A 16920-nucleotide genomic window follows, 5' to 3' on the forward strand; every position below is an offset into this window, starting at 1 on the left:
TGGTTGATAGTAAATGTTCTTTGTAATGGAGACTGAGGTACAAATGACAATCTTTACAGGGAAATAGGGAATGTATGGGTTTCGGTTGACAACTCAGAAATATTTTCATGTTTGACAGTGTGTTTGTATTTATAGAATTTTGGGCTGTGAGAGTTCATTTTGTAATGCGAGTTTTTCAGGAGAATCAGTAATTTCCAACTGTAAACAACCTACTTATTTAAAAATATTTTTCCATTAATGTCCTCTATTTTTTTTTTTGGAGACAGTTTGTAGCCCCAGGTAGAGTGTAGTGCTCACTTGAACCTCAAACTCCTGGGTTCAAGTGATCCCCTTGCCTCAGCCTCCAAAGTAGCTGGGACTACAGGCTCCCACCACAATACTGGAATAATGTTTTCTATTTTTAGTAGAGACAGGGTGTCACTCTTGCTCAGGGTGGTCTCAAACTCCAAGGCTCAAGCACTCCACCCGCCTTGGCCTCCCAGTGTTTCCTATTTCTAAGTAAGAAGAAACATACCTCACTTTCTTTTTCTGGATGTTTTTCAACCCACATTCTTGGGAGATAGGCATCAGACAAACCGATGTGGAGAGAAAATCCACCACTGTCTAAAGAGCTGCCTTCCACGGTGCTGATTACAGCTTTGCAGTCTGTGTGCTGCAAGACAAACCACCATAACAGGGTAAATAAAGGAATGTTTCCCTTTTATCAGTTTGCACTTACCTGTCAAGTTCTATTAAGAATCAGCAATGTGGTATAATAATAAATTCCAAAATTGTGAAATCTAGGTTTTAGAAGTAAGATATTGATCCTATCAGTTACCCTCCTGAAATTCTATGGTCAATTTATACAGTCAAATTTATGTAAGTTTAAAACAATATCAAACCCTAGATCCAAAGATTATTGCTCTGTGTATTCAGATAGACTTATCTGCTTTTAACAACAAAGCACACCAGACATCAAAACCTAGAATAGTAAAACAGAAAATTCAATGGCAATCTCAGAATTATGCCTTATTTATAAATTATAAATAAATTATATTTTCATAAATTAAAAAGTTCTGAAAATGTAAACAAAAGCTTTACAATGATGAAGACGATGTGGGGGATGGCACAAAAAGTCTCTCTGGGGCGGCGCCTGTGGCTCAGTGAGTAGGGCGCCGGCCCTATATGCCGAGGGTGGCGGGTTCAAACCCAGCCCCGGCCAAACTGCAACAAAAAATAGCCAGGCATTGTGGCGGGCGCCTGTAGTCCCAGCTGCTTGGGAGGCTGAGGCAAGAGAATCGCGTAAGCCCAAGAGTTAGAGGTTGCTGTGAGCCGTGTGACGCCACGGCACTCTACCCGAGGGCAGTACAGTGAGACTCTGTCTCTACAAAAAAAAAAAAAAAAGTCTCTCTGTTCCTGTCTGTTCATGCCTTTGCAATGTAACTTTGAAGCTCCCTCCATCGAGAGGTAGCGTCTGTATTTCTGCCCTTGAATCTGTAGTTGGCCATTCAACTTGCTTTGGCCAATGGGATATTGGCAGATGTGATACAAGAAAGGGCTTGAAAAGTGTCTATGAAATGGGGTTGGGAACTCTTGTTGCTTCTGGGGACTCTTCTGCCATTATACTAATGAACCTTAGCCAACCTGTGGATGGGAGATGTGGCCACCACCCCCATTGATGGCAGGCCAGCAGCCACATGTGACTGAGGCCATCCTAGACCATCTCATCTCATGCAGGCAACCCAGCCCAGCACTAGCCTGTTGACCCACAGAACTGTGAGAATAGGAAATACTTGTTTTTCTAAGTAATAAAGTTTTGGAACTGTTTATTGTATGGTAAAAGTTAAGTGACATGAAGGACTCTTTGTTTAGGATGGATTAGACACATGCATTTATCTACACTCTAGCAAAATGCTAAACTTCCCTAAAATGAAAGGGAAGCAATAAAAGTTTGTGAACCCATAAAGATATTGAGAACAAGAATAAAGACAATAGCATATGAGAGATGTCAACCAATTTTAGGAGATGGAAAGCTGATAGAGGTATGGGAAATGATTTAGCCTGGTTCCTGTAGAGAGACAGCTACAGTGGTAGACTTGTTAGTGCTGCAGGAGCGTGGGGGGAGGGCTCACCAGGTGCTGTGAGGACATGGGACCAGTGACAGACTACACTAAGCTGCCAGGCCAGGGCCTTCCCTGACCTAAGCAGCCAAGCAGCTGGCACCGTTTATCTCCTGTTCTTTCACTAAAGCAGCGGTTCTCAACTTGTGGGTTGCTACCCACAGGAACTGTATTAAAGAGCCGTGGCATTAGGAAGATTGCGAACCACTGCACTAAAGGAAACTGGAGATGCATTATTTAGAGAAATACAGCCAAATAGAATCCAGATGAGGGAACTTGAGGTATAATGGAGCATAGGAGCACAGGAGCACAGGGCTGCTTCCTTTGGGGCAGTGGTTCTCAACCTGTGTGTCCCTCACCCTGTATTAAAGGGGTGTGGCATTAGGAAGGTTGAGAACCACTGCTTTAGGGGAATAAAGTGTAAGTTGGCATCATAAAACATGGGCCCTGAGTAGCCCACCTGTCATATTCTATGAACAGCCCAGGGCTTCTAAATGACTTTCTAGTGACTCAGTCTTTCTTTCTTTTTTTTATTTTTTCTTTTTTTGAGACCATGCTGTGGCGTTTTAGCTCACAGCAACCTCAAACTCCTGGGCTCAAGAGATCCCCTTGCCTCAGCCTCCCGAGTACCTTGGACTACAGGCACCTACTACCATGCCCAGCTAATTTTTCTATTTTTAGTAGAGACAGAGTCTCTTTCTTGCTTAGGCTAGTCTCAAACTCCTGGGCTCAAAAGATCCCCTTTTCTCAGCTTCCTGCGTGCCTGGGACTGCAGGCATCTGCTACCATGCCCAGCTAATTTTTCTATTTTCAGTAGAGACAGAGTATCTCTCTTGTTCAGGCTAGTCTCAAACCCCTGAGCTCAAGCAATCCACCTGCCTTGGCCTCCCAGAGTACTGGGATTATAGGCATGGGCCACTATACCAGCCATGGGTCTCAGTCTTAAGAATGAACCCAGAGAGGGTCACCCAGATGTTTGAGGAAAAGCTTCTAATACGGAGACCAAAAAAATAAACAAAAAGCCAGAGATTAAAAAAAAAAAGGAACTGAGAGGGGACACAACACAGAGAACAAAAGAATGTTTTCAGAGAGACAGGAGAGGATGAGATATCCATGAAACACACAAAGATGCTATTAAGAAAAGGGAATACTTGCAGAACAGAAAGGACCTCTGACAAAACATAGGAGAATCAAATAAAAATTTCAAGAGAATGGTTGGAATTTAAAAAGAAAACACTGAGGGCTGGGCACAGTGGTTCATGCCTGTAATCCTAGCACTCTGGGAGGCCAAGGCGGGTGGATTGCCTGAGGTCACAGGTTCAAGACTGGCCTCCTCTCTAAAAAATAGCCATGCTTTGTGGTGGGCACCTGTATACCCAGCTACTTGGGAGGCTGACACAAGAGAATCGCTTGAACCCAAGAGTTTGAGGTTACTGAGAGCTGTGACACTATGGCACTCTACCAGGGATGACAAAGTGAGATTCTATTTAAAAAAAAAATGAGAACACCTAGAAAATAGAACAAAAAGACAATTAAATGGACAGAAGAACAAACCAAGAAAACAAGGGGCTAGTTCCAGGGGACACTTGACTGAAAGGCACTGCAAAAAGGAAAAAGAGAGAGAATTTTATTTTATTTTATATTTTATTTAATTAATTAATTTTATTTTACAGAGTCTCACTATGAAGCCCTCGGTAGAGTGCTGTAGCATCACAGCTCACAGCAACCTCAAACTCTTTGGCTCAAGTGATTCTCTTGCCTCAGCCTCATTGTGCCTGGTCACAATGCCCAGCTGTTTTTTGTTGCAGTTGTCATTGTTGCTTAGCTGGCCCGGGCTGGGTTCAAACCCTGCCAACTTTGGTGTATGTGGCTGGTACTGTAACCACTGTGCTAGGGACACTGAGTCTATCTTTTTTTTTTTTTTGTAGAGACAGAGTCTCACTTCTTTACTGCCCTTGGTAGAGTGCCATGGCATCACACCGCTCACAGTGGCCTCCAGCTCTTGGGCTTACATGATTCTCTTGCCTCAGCCTCCCAAGCAGCTGGGACTACAGGCGCCCGCCACAACGCCCGGCTATTTTTCTGTTGCAGTTTGGCCAGGGCTGGGTTTGAACCTGCCACCCTCGGCATATGGGGCCGGTGCCCTACTCACTGAGCCACAGGTGCCGCCCTATCTTTTTTAATATAATAAAATTTCCTAGAACTAAAGGCCACTAGTTACATACAATAAATGAATATCACATTAGTATGAAATTTCAGAATACTAGTGACAAAGAAGATTTGAATTACTTCCAGAATTTTAAAAAACAAAACAGACCACACACAAAAAATGGGGGATAAGACTCTTATTCAACTTTTCATAGTAACCCTGGAAGTTAGAAGTTTCAAAGTAACCACCTGCCAATCTTCAGTGTTTTTTTTTTTTTGTTTTGTTTTTGTAGAGACAGAGTCTCACTGTACTGCCCTTGGGTAGAGTGCCGTGGTGTCACACGGCTCACAGCAACCTCTAACTCTTGGGCTTACGCGATTCTCTTGCCTCAGCCTCCCGAGCAGCTGGTACTACAGGCGCCCGCCACAACGCCCAGCTATTTTTTTTTTGCTGCAGTTTGGCCAGGGCTGGGTTTGAACCCACCACCCTCGGCATATGGGGCCGGCGCCCTACTCCTGAGCCACAGGCACCGCCCTCAATCTTCAGTGTTTTGAGAAAGGGCAATTTCCAACCCAGGTTCTACCTCACCAAAGGTGCAGATTACAAGCATGTGCCATTGTGCCTGGGAGAGAGAAGTTTCAACCAATGTGCTAGTGCATAGGAGAATAAATAGTCCAGAAACTATGCAAATTAAAAAAGGCAACATTTTTTGTTTGTTTGTTTTTAGAAAATACTCTAGAAAAATTTGGGGGTGTTTTTGAAAAAGAGTCTTACTCTGTTGTCCAGGCAAGAGTGCCATGGTGTAAGCTTAGCTCACAGCAATCTTAAACTCACGTGATCCTCCTGCCTCAGTCTCCGAAGTAGCTAGGCCTACAGGTGCCCGCCACCCAGCCATTTATTTATGTATTTATCTATTATTTTTAGTAGAGATGGGGTCTTGCTCTTGCTCAGACTGGTCTCAAACTCCTGAGCTCAAGAGATCTGCCTGCCTTGGCCTCTCAGAGTGGTAAGATTATAGGTGTGATCTGCCGTGGCTGGCCAGAAAGTTTTTAAAAAAAAGAAAATGTCACCATAATACATTTCTGGGCTCAATGGTAAATATAGATTAAGAGATTATGATAACTTAAACACTGACCGTCATGTATAGGGCTCCTGGAATAGAGTGAGGTAGATGGAGGGGCAGGAGCTAGATGTTTACCTACGATAATAGGAAGTCCAAAGATAATTTGAGAAACAGATGAATCAAGAAAAAGCAGTAAAAAGGGCGGCGCCTATGGCTCAGTCGGTAAGGCGCCGGCCCCATATACCGAGGGTGGCGGGTTCAAACCCGGCCCCGGCTGAACTGCAACCAAAAAAAAAAAAAAAATAGCCAGGTGTTGTGGCGGGAGCCTGTAGTCCCAGCTACTCGGGAGGCTGAGGCAAGAGAATCGCTTAAGCCCAGGAGTTGGAGGTTGCTGGGAGCTGTGTGATGCCATGGCACTCTACCAAGGGCCATAAAGTGAGACTCTGTCTCCACAAAAAAAAAAAAAAGAAAAGACAAAGCAGTAAAAAATTATTATTTAAAACCTAACAATGCTCAGGAGGCTGAGGCAAGAGAATTGCCTAAACCCAGGAGCTGGAGGTTGCTGTGAGCTGTGACGTCACGCACTCTACGGAGGGCAACAAAGTGAGACTCTGTCTCTAAAAAAAAAAAACAAGACCTAACAATGTCAGAGAAACAGTTCAAATATTCCAGGAGGTTCACTGGCTCTACAACAGTGGTTCTCAACCTTCCTAATGCTGCGGCCCTTTAATACAGTTCCTGTGAGTCGCAACCCACAGGTTGAGAACCGCTGCTCTAGAAGCTGGTGTGAGGGAGAAGCATGGGTGGGACCAACTGCTATTTCTTGTTAGAAGCTGCTTTCAAACATTATTTCACTTTTAAACCACATGTATCATTGCTTTGATAAAATAAAAGTACAGCAATGTTCAAATACAAGCTCTTAAGAAATCAAAAATTTACTAACCTTTTGTTTTAGTTCGTGTGTATCACTGGAAATGAAATCAATCACGTATGGCATCTCAATAGACATAGTCAAAGAGAAGCTACCAAAAATGAAGAGAAAGTTGTCTTAGTCTACTATTTTAAATTTCCACCTAAAGTTGTTTCAAATAATCTTATTTTGTTACTATTTTTTTTTTTTGTAGAGACAGAGTTTCACTTTATTGCCCTCGGTAGAGTGCCGTGGCATCACACAGCTCACAGCAACCTCCAACTCCTGGGCTTAGGCAATTCTCCTGCCTCAGCCTCCCAAGTAGCTGGGACTACAGGCGCCCGCCACAACGCCCGGCTATTTTTTTGTTGCAGTTTGGCTGGGGCCGGGTTTGAACCCGCCACCCTCGGCATATGGGGCCAGAGCCCTGCTCACTGAGCCACAGGCGCCACCCATTTTGTTACTATTTTTAAGTTTAATTTCTTTTGGTAGAGACAGAGTCTCACTAAAATTTCACCATAATGCATTGGTAGTCATAATACTGGTCACAAGTGATCTTCCCACCTCAGCCCCCAAAAGTGATAGAATTATGGACTTGACCCACCACACCTGGCCTGTTTCAAATAATTTTATTTATTTGTTTATTTATTTATTTGTTTGTTGTTTTTTTTAGACAGAGTCTCACTCTGTTGTCCCCAATAGAGTGCTGTGGCATCATAGCTCATAGCAACCTCAAACTATTGGGCTCAAGCAATCCTCTTGCCTCACCCTCTCAAGTACCTGGGACTATAGACATTTGCCACCATGCCTGGCTAATTTTTCTATTTTAAGAAGAGATGGGGGGAGTCTCACTCTTGCACAGGCTGGTCTTGAACTCATGAGTTCAAGCAATCTACCCACTTTGGCCTCCCAGAGTGCCAGGATTACAGGTATGAGCCACTGCGTCTGGCCTATTTCAAATAACTTTAAATGAAAATTCAAGCCATAAAGCTAATATCCTGAATGATTGACAGGTTATATATACTAGGTACTAACCTTTGCTTTGTTCCTACTTCCTTTATACAAATTGTCTTTACTACATCCTGTTAAAAGAAAAATATATAACTAAGTATCTGTTAAGTTTTACAGTGACAGTAAACTAACTATTACCACAGCAAGGACAGGACACAACTGACAGCAATAAGATAGCTCTTTTCCCTCCCAAGTAGTAAAAAAGAGCATTTGCTCATGGAATGCCAGGAACTAAAATACAATTGACAATCTGGACAGAGATTTTCAATCTCCGTATGTCTCTGTGTGTGTACTTACACATACACACACACAAAATTTTTATATATATACCGTACCTACCAAGTAAGAAGTCTGGGAGGAAGGCACTACCCAGAGGTTATCTCTGGGTGATAGAATTAAGGATGGTTTTAATTTTCCTCTTTTAGCTTATTTGCATTCTCTATGCAAATTTAAATTCTTCATGATAAAGATGCAGTATGGACAATGAGTGACTGAACAAAATAAAAATACACTCATTGAGCATATTTATATCTTTTATTCTTTTCATTTTATGAACACAGTGTGTCTAACTGTACAGATATTGGTAAAATTGATTTTATATCAAAAAGATTATTTTAGATATTTTTCCCCCATGCATAAATCCCCAGAAAAATGCTTCTTCAAATCTTAAGTGTATAGACCTGCAGGTTTTCATTCAAAGCCTTGTCCTGTTGCCAGGGCGCCACTCCAGCGTGCATGAAGAAGACAGCAGCAGTGTCTTGGATGCTGAGCTCCGTGATGTAGGTAATTTTGATGAGGACTTTAGCCTTAGGCAGTAAGTTCCCAACACTTACAGTAAAAACATCCTGAAATAGAAACATATGACTTAGCTTGTAGCTCTAAAGCATTCTATGCTAGACAATCCCTCATATTACTTAGACGACTGGAATACAGTCTGCCAGATTCTTCTTCAGAAAATAGTAAAACACTGGTGATGCTAAAGGAGAATCCTGGAGTTATTGGCCAGTGGTGGGGTCAGGGTGATGTGCACAGGTAAGTGGAAGGAGCCAGGTCCCATTGGCAGCTGACCTGGGGAGAGTCACTGATGCACGCTGTCCCATGGCCCCTCATGGGTGGGCTCTGCTGCACAGGTGGCCCCTACACAGCACCTTTCTTAAAGAACCTGTGGCTTCCCTGACTACCACAGCACCCAGAACTAGTTCCATCAGCAGCTGAAAAACCAGGGTAGCTGTCCCCAAGCTTGGTCTTCACTTAATTCTTTTACTTATATAGTGTTTGTTTGTTTTTTTTTAAAGTATTTAGCTTTCTTTTAATGGGATCTTGATAATCACTATAAAAGGCAGGAACTCATGACTAGCTACGGTGAGAAAATACAGGCTAGATTAATTTTTTTTCTGCTAACTACACAGAGATCCTCTCAACATCTCCAACTATGTCCACTATTCCAGCCAACCATGCCATCATGATGATTTTGTATATTTAGATTAGAAACGTAAAATATTAATGATAAATATAGGGTTAAAAGTTAAATTATTACTTTTGACACTAAGTATATCTACCTTGAGTAATGAAAAGGTACTTATCAAATGCTTAACAGTGCTAGTGTGTGTATAAAAATCTGGAACACTGCCACTTAATATGTGGGGTGGCAGCGTGGGGTAGAATGGAGGTAGACATAAGATAATGTCACTTCCATTATCACGTGCTAGAAAATCTACGAAAGTGTAACCTGTCTTGACCCCTCAACCAAGTGTGCTGAATTCCAAAGAGTGACAAGCCTCTCTGATGACAGAGGGGACAGAAGAACTGTGTGAATTTTGGTCAGCTGAGAGTGGCTAGAAAATCAAGTTTATAAAATCCGGGAGCCCTAGCCCAAGGGGAGTTTGCCTACCCATGGCTTCTGCTGGCCCACAGGAAGGACTGGGCAGGGTGGAAGACAGGGAGCACCTCCAGCAGCAGGGGTGTGGGCAGGGGCTGGGGGACATGCATGGGGCTCACCCATGATACTCCTCCCTGGACTTTTCCCCCAGCAAGCTGCTGAGGGAAACCCTTTCATTTCCTGGGCTGGCAGGGAAGGGGTAGAAGCAAAACATGTTGCTTTAACCCGACAACCAAAACTGCCCCTTGCCAACGTGCCACCACCACACTGGTCACATTAATGACAAATCTCCAGTCCTGTGTGTTTACCACACTCCACAGGTGTTTGCTGAGTGCTGGACTGTGAGCTCCGCATGGAACCAGCTGTTATTTTTAAACTGCTAAAACCTGGTGTAGGTACTAATGTTGGTTTAATAGTTGACTCTGAGGAAGAAGCAGTCCACAGCATTGTCTAGGAACACATAGAGTGCTGGCTTGTGGCACTAAGCAGGTCCGATTGGGGTGTCCCTGTGTGCAAAGCCACCACTTTTGAGTTGGAGGGAGGAAAGCTAGAAAACGGGGTGATTTGTCAGAGATTTTATTTTATTTTATTTTATTTATTTATTTATTTAGAGACAGAGTCTCAATATATCGCCCTGGGCAGAGTGCCGCAGCATCACAGCTCACAGCAACCTCAAACTCTTGGGCTTAAGCAATTCTCTTGCCTCAGCCTCCCGAGTAGCTGGGACTACAGGAGTCCACCACAAGGCCCGGCTATTTTTTGGTTGTAGTTGTCTTTGTTGTTCGGCAGGCCCGGGCTGGGTTCAAACCTGCCACCTCTGGCGTATATGGCTGGTGCCTTAGCTGCTGAGCAACAGGTGCCAAGCCCAGAGATTTTATTTTAAATAACAGGAGGGCTCCTCATCTACTGATGGTGGTGGAAACAGAAATAAGGCTGCCAGTTTAAGGAGAATGGCAATGCACCAGAAAAGCTGCTGCTGGGAAGAAAAAACACTAACTGGGGTAAAGGAGGGGGATAGAGAGGAGAGTGTGGCAGGGAGGGCTGTAGGGGTGGGAATGGATGGTGGAGGATACTGTAGCAGGGGTGTGATGGAGGAGTGCTGTGTGGGGGTGGGGGTGGGGCAGGAAGGGCATGCGCCTGGGAGGGTCGGGAAGGACTGGAGGTAGAAAGGGGAGTGACCTGCAGGGAGTCCCTTGGTGTCATTCATGTAACACATAATTTCTTTAACTCTATCCACATTTCTGATACATTAACTTATAATATTAATGCATATTTACATAACATTTCAGCAAGAAATGATTTGAACCTCAACCCTTTGGATGTCTGAAGCCAGAAGATAGGTGGGACCACTTTATGTGTGTGTGTGTATGTGTGTAAAATAATATCTTTTGATACTTGAGAACACATATATACACATGCAGTATATAATATACAGCATTATTTTTGATGGGTGACGTCCCAATAAACTAACTGTAAGTACAAAATATAAACCAAAAATGCATTTCAAACACCTAACCTACAGAACATCATAGCTTAGCCTAGCCTACCTTAAACATGCTCAGAACACTTACATTATCCTAGAGTTGGGCAAATCATCTAACACAAAGCCTATTTCATAATAAAGCACTGAATGTCTAATGCAATTTATTGAATGCCATACTGAAAGTGAAAACACAGTGTTTGTGTGGATCTTTCAAGTACGGCTTCTATTCAATGTTATCACTTTCATATCATCATAAAGTTGAAAAATTATAAGCTGAACCACTGCATAGTAAGTGGGGACTATTTGTATATTACTATATTGTATATAACATATATCATGTATGTATATGCCTGCATGTTATATAGATAATATTCTCAATTATTGGAGGACTAACATGATACAACATATATTTTATATTATAAACATATAAAATAACATATAATCCAATATTTTGTTTTATATAATAATATATAATATTTTAATATCATATAGTACAAGAACATTATAGTCACTAGATGGCAAAATATATTCTGGGAGACCCGAAGGTTTGGGTTAGCAATAGTTCTGATCAGACTTTGCCCATCAGTAATATCTTCTGTGAAGACTTTCTGTGGACCACATTCCAAGTGAACTGTGTCACTGAGAAGGAAACATGATGACCAACTCACCTATAACCATAACCTAATACTATTAAGTTGCAATCTCTCAAATGAACCCCAGACCTCTATAAATACAGTTTACTCAGGAGCCAGCATTACTGTTTAATAATCACCTCTTCATTGCTTATTACCACCCTGCAAATGGATATCTTAGACGTCAAAAGTAATAATTCTTCCCTTAAATCTGTATGAATCCCTCCCACCAAACATTAAATGTTTACAATACTATGGCAATGTGTCATCCTCAGGTGAAACCTGAGGCATATGGCCCCATCAGCACAAATGATGAAAACATCTGCATGAGATGCTGACTGCACGCCATTTAGCACCTGCCAGAGGTGTGTTTAAAACATCTTATATTTGAGAAAAGAAGTCTAGTGGTCATGATGGCTGTTTCTGCTTCCAGACTGTCCACATCACTTTTCCCCTAATGCTGATTATCAGAAAGCACAAGAGTTGGACTTATCTCAGGACCCTGCCTCTCTGGTGCAGACTGGATACATTGCTAGGTGAGCTTACTTTAGAAAAATTGTAAATATATAATGCTCTTTTGTGAGAAGATGAAAATTATGTATCCCAAATATTTTTTTTTGTCATCATTTCTGAGAAACTCCGTGCCCAGTGAGAGGACTAAACTCTTCCTGTTTGTCTGGTACTAGTACTACTGACACCATTTCCTCCTCCTTTATTAGTATTAAGTCAAATGGGCCTGACTGGTTTGGCTTACAGCAAGTGAAAATCTAGGGCTAAAGTAGTGTAAATTAATCTTGGTCTCTAATATGAATTTCATATTTCAAATGTTTTTACATTTTTTCCCTTTCCTGTAAGTATACTGGGCACTAGATTGGGTAAAATCCATACCGGTGCGTCCTGATCCATGAGGTAAGCACCATGGCCGTGGCTGACAGCTTCTCGGTATTCTCGCTGAGCTTCTTCCTTCTCTTTAATCTGGAAAGGATTAGTTTTAAAACCACTCCTTACATGAAAAGTGACTACAGACTTTAATAAGGAAAACTACATCAATGTTTATTAAAGCCTAGGCAAAAACAGAAAACTAAGAGTCTGAGATGAATGGAAACATACAAAGTGATCATCAAAATGAACTTAGCTGGTAAGAATCACAACCAGAAAAGGCCAACTAAAGAGAATTCTCTTTAGCCTGGGACAAAAGTGTTTCAGAATCAATAGTGGAAAAAAAAGTTTGGTTGGGAATTTATGTTGAACACAAAAATAATAGTTTATTTTCAGCTTAATAAACTCTGGATTAGGATTGCAACAATGAGCCAATCCTTAGAATAAACAAAGAATGAATCAACTGTTACTTCTTTTGGTACAATTTCTTTTTTTTTTTTGTGGTACAATTTCTTTCTTTCTGTTTTTCTTTCTTTCTTTTGAGACAGAGTCTCACTCTGTCAATCTGGATAGAGGGCTGTGGTGTCACAGCTCACGGCAACCTCAAATTCTTGGCTCAAGTGATCTCCTTGCCCCAGCCTTTCCAATAGCTGAAACTACAGGTGTGCACTACCATGCCTGGCTAGTTTTTTTTCTATTTTTTTAGTATAGACCGGGTCTTGCTCTTGTTCAGACTGGTCTCCAACTCCTGAGCTTAGGCAATCCATTTTCCCAGAGTGCTAGCATTACAGGTGTAAGCCATTGGGCTGGGCCTGGTACAATTTCTTTTTGGAAAGTTACAACGACAATCTGCACTTCAGTTCGACGTTTATAACAGAGTGGAAGGATCAGTTTTTGAAAAAGTATGTAAGGGTTTCTCCAATTTTCCAACATGCTTCTCTTAAACTTTTGCTATTGAAATCTCTCTTTTTTGAAAGAGCCCGCTCAAATAATTTGCAAGACACTGATAATAAAGACTAGACAGGTAGGGATAGCCATGGGGACTCAGAAATTGAAGATGTAGGTAAACAAGAAACTGGCTCTGAAAGCAAAGAGCAGTCGCAAAGCATTTTCTCGCCTTACCTCTCCTACTATGTGCTTCCCGTTGATGAAGGCCTCAAAGCCACACACAGCCGCCTTATCATCCAAAGGAAAGATGTATTTTGCCTCGATGGGCACATTACTTTGATTTGTGTACGTCTGAAAAACAATGACCTGAAGAAGGGGGAAAATGCATGTATTTGGTGAGACCACATGAAACAACACTTGCAGGAACAAATGACTAATAAAAACAATTTCCCATATTTGTTTTAAATTCCTTCAAATTTTATCACCTCCCTCAAATTTCCCAACCCTGACTTCAGAGACTAACACATTTCACTGCAGCAATGGTGAGTCCACATCATGTGATAAAATATATGGCTAGATATTTATGTAGTTCAGACACGTCCACTAGACAACACAGTCCTCCTACACACACTGATGTGGCAGAGACAATGTAGCTCTTGTTGAGACACCTGGAAAAACAGCCCCTTTCAGGGCTTTGATGCCTCTTTAGTGTTAGGTGGGTTGGACACTCTGCTTTCAGGTGTTGGCACTTCCTCCTGGAGACGTCTCTGTGTCTGGCCCCCTTACTATCCACCCTCTGGTGGCTTCTCATTTCCTCCTGCCTTGGTTCTTCCAGAATCCAGTTTTTTCCGCTCCTTCATTTGTCTGTCATCTCTACTGTTTTGCAACTAATCTTTCTAACAGACTGTGTTCATTGCATCACTCCTTGCTCAGGAAAAGGCTTTAAATATTTGAAAATTTAATAAAAAAAACTTCAGACCTATAATAATTTTTTTTCATGTTTACTAAAAACTTCTTTTAATTCCAACACAATGGCCTTGTTTTAGGGTAACAAGAAGGATGCCAAACTTCAAAGCAAAATGGAAGACATTTTCTGCCAAGGCAAATGTTTGGTTCCAACTTTTCTGATGCTTCCTGATGCATCTGGCATTCCAAGTGAAATCAAAAGGAAGAAGTAAAATCTTCTTCACTGCATAACCATCAGCGTAGCTGTGGTCTACTACTTCATCTCCTATTCTTGAGAGAGAGGAAAAGTACTTGCTGGCAGGCATTGTTTAAACAGTGAGGGATAATATGTGCTCCTTTATGTGAGGGCTTCCTGAACTACATATGTGGATCATATGTAGTTCTGAAGCATATACCATGTTATATCAAGCCAGGTTTTAAGAAAGAGTCAGTCAAAATCCTCAGTTCTGTGAGACAGGCTACAGGGTATTCAAACAAAAAATTAATGAAATGCCTACACAGTTTGTGGCAAGGCATGGAAAATTAAATTTCCAACCATGAAAGGGTTTGGTTTCCCATCACTTAGAGACTTGGCTGCCTGCCTGGATGGGAGCTGACTTGAAAATCCAATTCTATTGAAGGTCTATGCCTGGTAATTAACAAAAAAACATGATAGAACTAAACAACACTCTGATTCTTTTCTTTTGAGGAAAATGGCTCTGAAGGGGAGTACATGAAGTTAAGAGTCCCTTCCACAGTCTTGCCTATTCAGCCATCCAGAGCTTAAAGGTCCTGTCATATGAGCAAGTGGCTATGAGCTTCCCATCAGAAGAAATGTGTAGGCCCATCACTTTGCCTTTGTGGCCAGCCAGAGTCTTCAGTGGAGACCAGCCTGGATGGGTCCAGATCTTGGCTGTGTTATCACAGGCACCAGTGAGCAAGAAGTTCCCATGGATGGGCTCAAACCTAACACTGGTCACTAAGGTCTGATGGGCAGGGATGGTATAGATGCAACGTCACTGCCAAAGGTCCCACACTTTGCACGTGTTGTCACCACTGCCAGTTGCAAGGTGGTAGCCATTGGGGGAGAAATTTATTCGGTAGATTTTCTTCAGATGGCGTTCCAGGAACAAGATACAATGTCCCAAACTTGACCAAATGCATGTAGGCCCCTGGTGCCAGCCAAAGAGCTGTCCTGATGGAAGGTGATGTCATACACACCCATGACGTGGTCTTCCTGATGCAGGATCTCTTCTCGAGCCTCCAAATCCCATAAGTGCCATGAATGTTCATAGCAGGTAGTGCCCAGGAAACGTCCTGATGGATACCGCATGACACGAGCCACATGCACCGTATATTCAATATATGGTTTGTCACTGTCAAGACTCCAAAGCTTCACAGAGCCATCAGCAGCACAAGAAGCAAGGTTGACATCTTTTTTGTCCAAAAAGATAGTAGATTTGGGATGGAATACAATTGCTCCTACATTTGTGTTATGGCCTCAAAGAGTGTGAAGGAGGGTGCAATGAGGAACAGACCAGAGCTTACAAAGCCCACTCCAACAAGCTATGGCCAACATCTTGGAATTAGGACTAAAGTGACAGTAGGAGATAGGCCGATCATCCCCAATCTGACTGCAGAAATTATTCAAAGACTGTAGAGATTTATGCAGTTCCTGCATCTGGGAGGTTCTAGTTGTCTCAGTAATTTCTTTATGGAGACGAGCCTCTTCCAAGCGCTTCATTGCCCTGGGCAATGAATAATTAGCTATCCATAGTCTAGCCACTTTCAAGCTGTTTGGCCTTCATAGTACCAGGTTTGCTGATGCTCTTCTTTGGACTTCTTAGATTTCTCATCATCCTTCTTAGTCTTTTTCAAGGCATCAGTACCAACCACTGAGAGGATATTTCTTAACCTTTCTCTTCTTTCAGCAGGGCACTCTCCAAAAAGTGTGATGGGCTCCCCCAAGGCTCTAAGGCAAGCCTTGACTTGAGTCATGTGTGGAAATATTGATTTGCCGGGCTCACTTCCTTCTTTCAAATTCAGCCAATACTTCTGCCTGTCCCTCACTGATGTGCTCCTCAATTTCAAACACTTCTCCAGAAGTTACATTAATATTTATTGCTTCGATTCCTGCTTTAAGTCCTTCTTTCCCCAAAATCCCAGACTCTCCTTTGGCCAGAGGCTCCCTCTCCTTCTCTTCCAAACTTCCATAATAGATGGGTGGTTTCTTCACAACAGGAGCAACTAAGTCATCGGGTGCTTTAGTTTTAGCTGCCATGGAAGTGGTTCACGAGGAAGCCATGGGGAGCTCTAGGGCCATGAAGCTCCAGTAAAAGTCTAACTGTAGGCTTCTGACCACCCACAGCATGCACTCAGCCCCTATAATAAAATTTTAAACATGATAATAACAAGACAAACATATTTAACAATTTGTAATTAATAATCTCTGGGAAGAGACCAAAATGAAAATAAAGAAAAATAACCTATTCAAAATGTTGCTCACACCTGGATTTACTGTAAGCTAGGCTGCCCCTAGGGGTATAGGGTGACAGGCAAAATTTTTCAAGGGGCTCCTATAAGCAATCTGAGTCTTCCTGAATTGGTAGGTCAGGGTCCTCCTGGACATCCAGTCTCTTGCTGTCCTGCAAATGAATGTTGTGCTAGCCTGTGGGAGTGATCCCTGGAATTAGAGTCTGGCCACCACCTGAGAAGATGCAGAGGTGTGAGTTCTGGAGTTTCTCAGCGATCCAAGCAATTCTGCATGCCACAGTGGAAGTTTGCTCAGGCACCTGGCAGGGAGGTACTGGGACCTGGGCCCACGCGGGCACTGACTGGGGGATGCCACACGCTGTCTCCTGGGCTATGGACAGAACCTGCTTCTCTCTTGGACTCCCACAGTTTTATCAATCCTTCCAAGGTATCCAAGGATCACTAAGCAGTTGTACTTGTTGTAGGCTCATTTTAATTCCTGCTCAGCAG

At 42.5% G+C, this 16920-nt stretch overlaps 1 protein-coding gene and 1 pseudogene across 2 annotated transcripts in view; both read right to left on the reverse strand.

The window, feature by feature from the left end:
• The window catches only part of PARP4 (poly(ADP-ribose) polymerase family member 4), a 103202-nt gene that overhangs the window by 43971 nt on the left and 42311 nt on the right, over positions 1 to 16920 (reverse strand). For both annotated transcript variants that reach the window (XM_053564069.1, XM_053564068.1), the window contains exons 16-21: positions 13228 to 13359; positions 12115 to 12201; positions 7913 to 8077; positions 7257 to 7303; positions 6255 to 6333; positions 515 to 652 (exon numbers count right to left, since the gene is read on the reverse strand). In XM_053564069.1, the coding sequence (XP_053420044.1) occupies positions 515 to 652; positions 6255 to 6333; positions 7257 to 7303; positions 7913 to 8077; positions 12115 to 12201; positions 13228 to 13359 (648 nt within the window). The remainder of the gene's footprint in view (positions 1 to 514; positions 653 to 6254; positions 6334 to 7256; positions 7304 to 7912; positions 8078 to 12114; positions 12202 to 13227; positions 13360 to 16920) is intronic.
• On the reverse strand, positions 13369 to 16243 carry LOC128566943 (U4/U6 small nuclear ribonucleoprotein Prp4-like; annotated as a pseudogene).

The sequence above is a fragment of the Nycticebus coucang genome, chromosome 15 (assembly GCF_027406575.1).
Source record: "Nycticebus coucang isolate mNycCou1 chromosome 15, mNycCou1.pri, whole genome shotgun sequence".
Taxonomy (NCBI): Eukaryota; Metazoa; Chordata; class Mammalia; order Primates; family Lorisidae; genus Nycticebus; species Nycticebus coucang.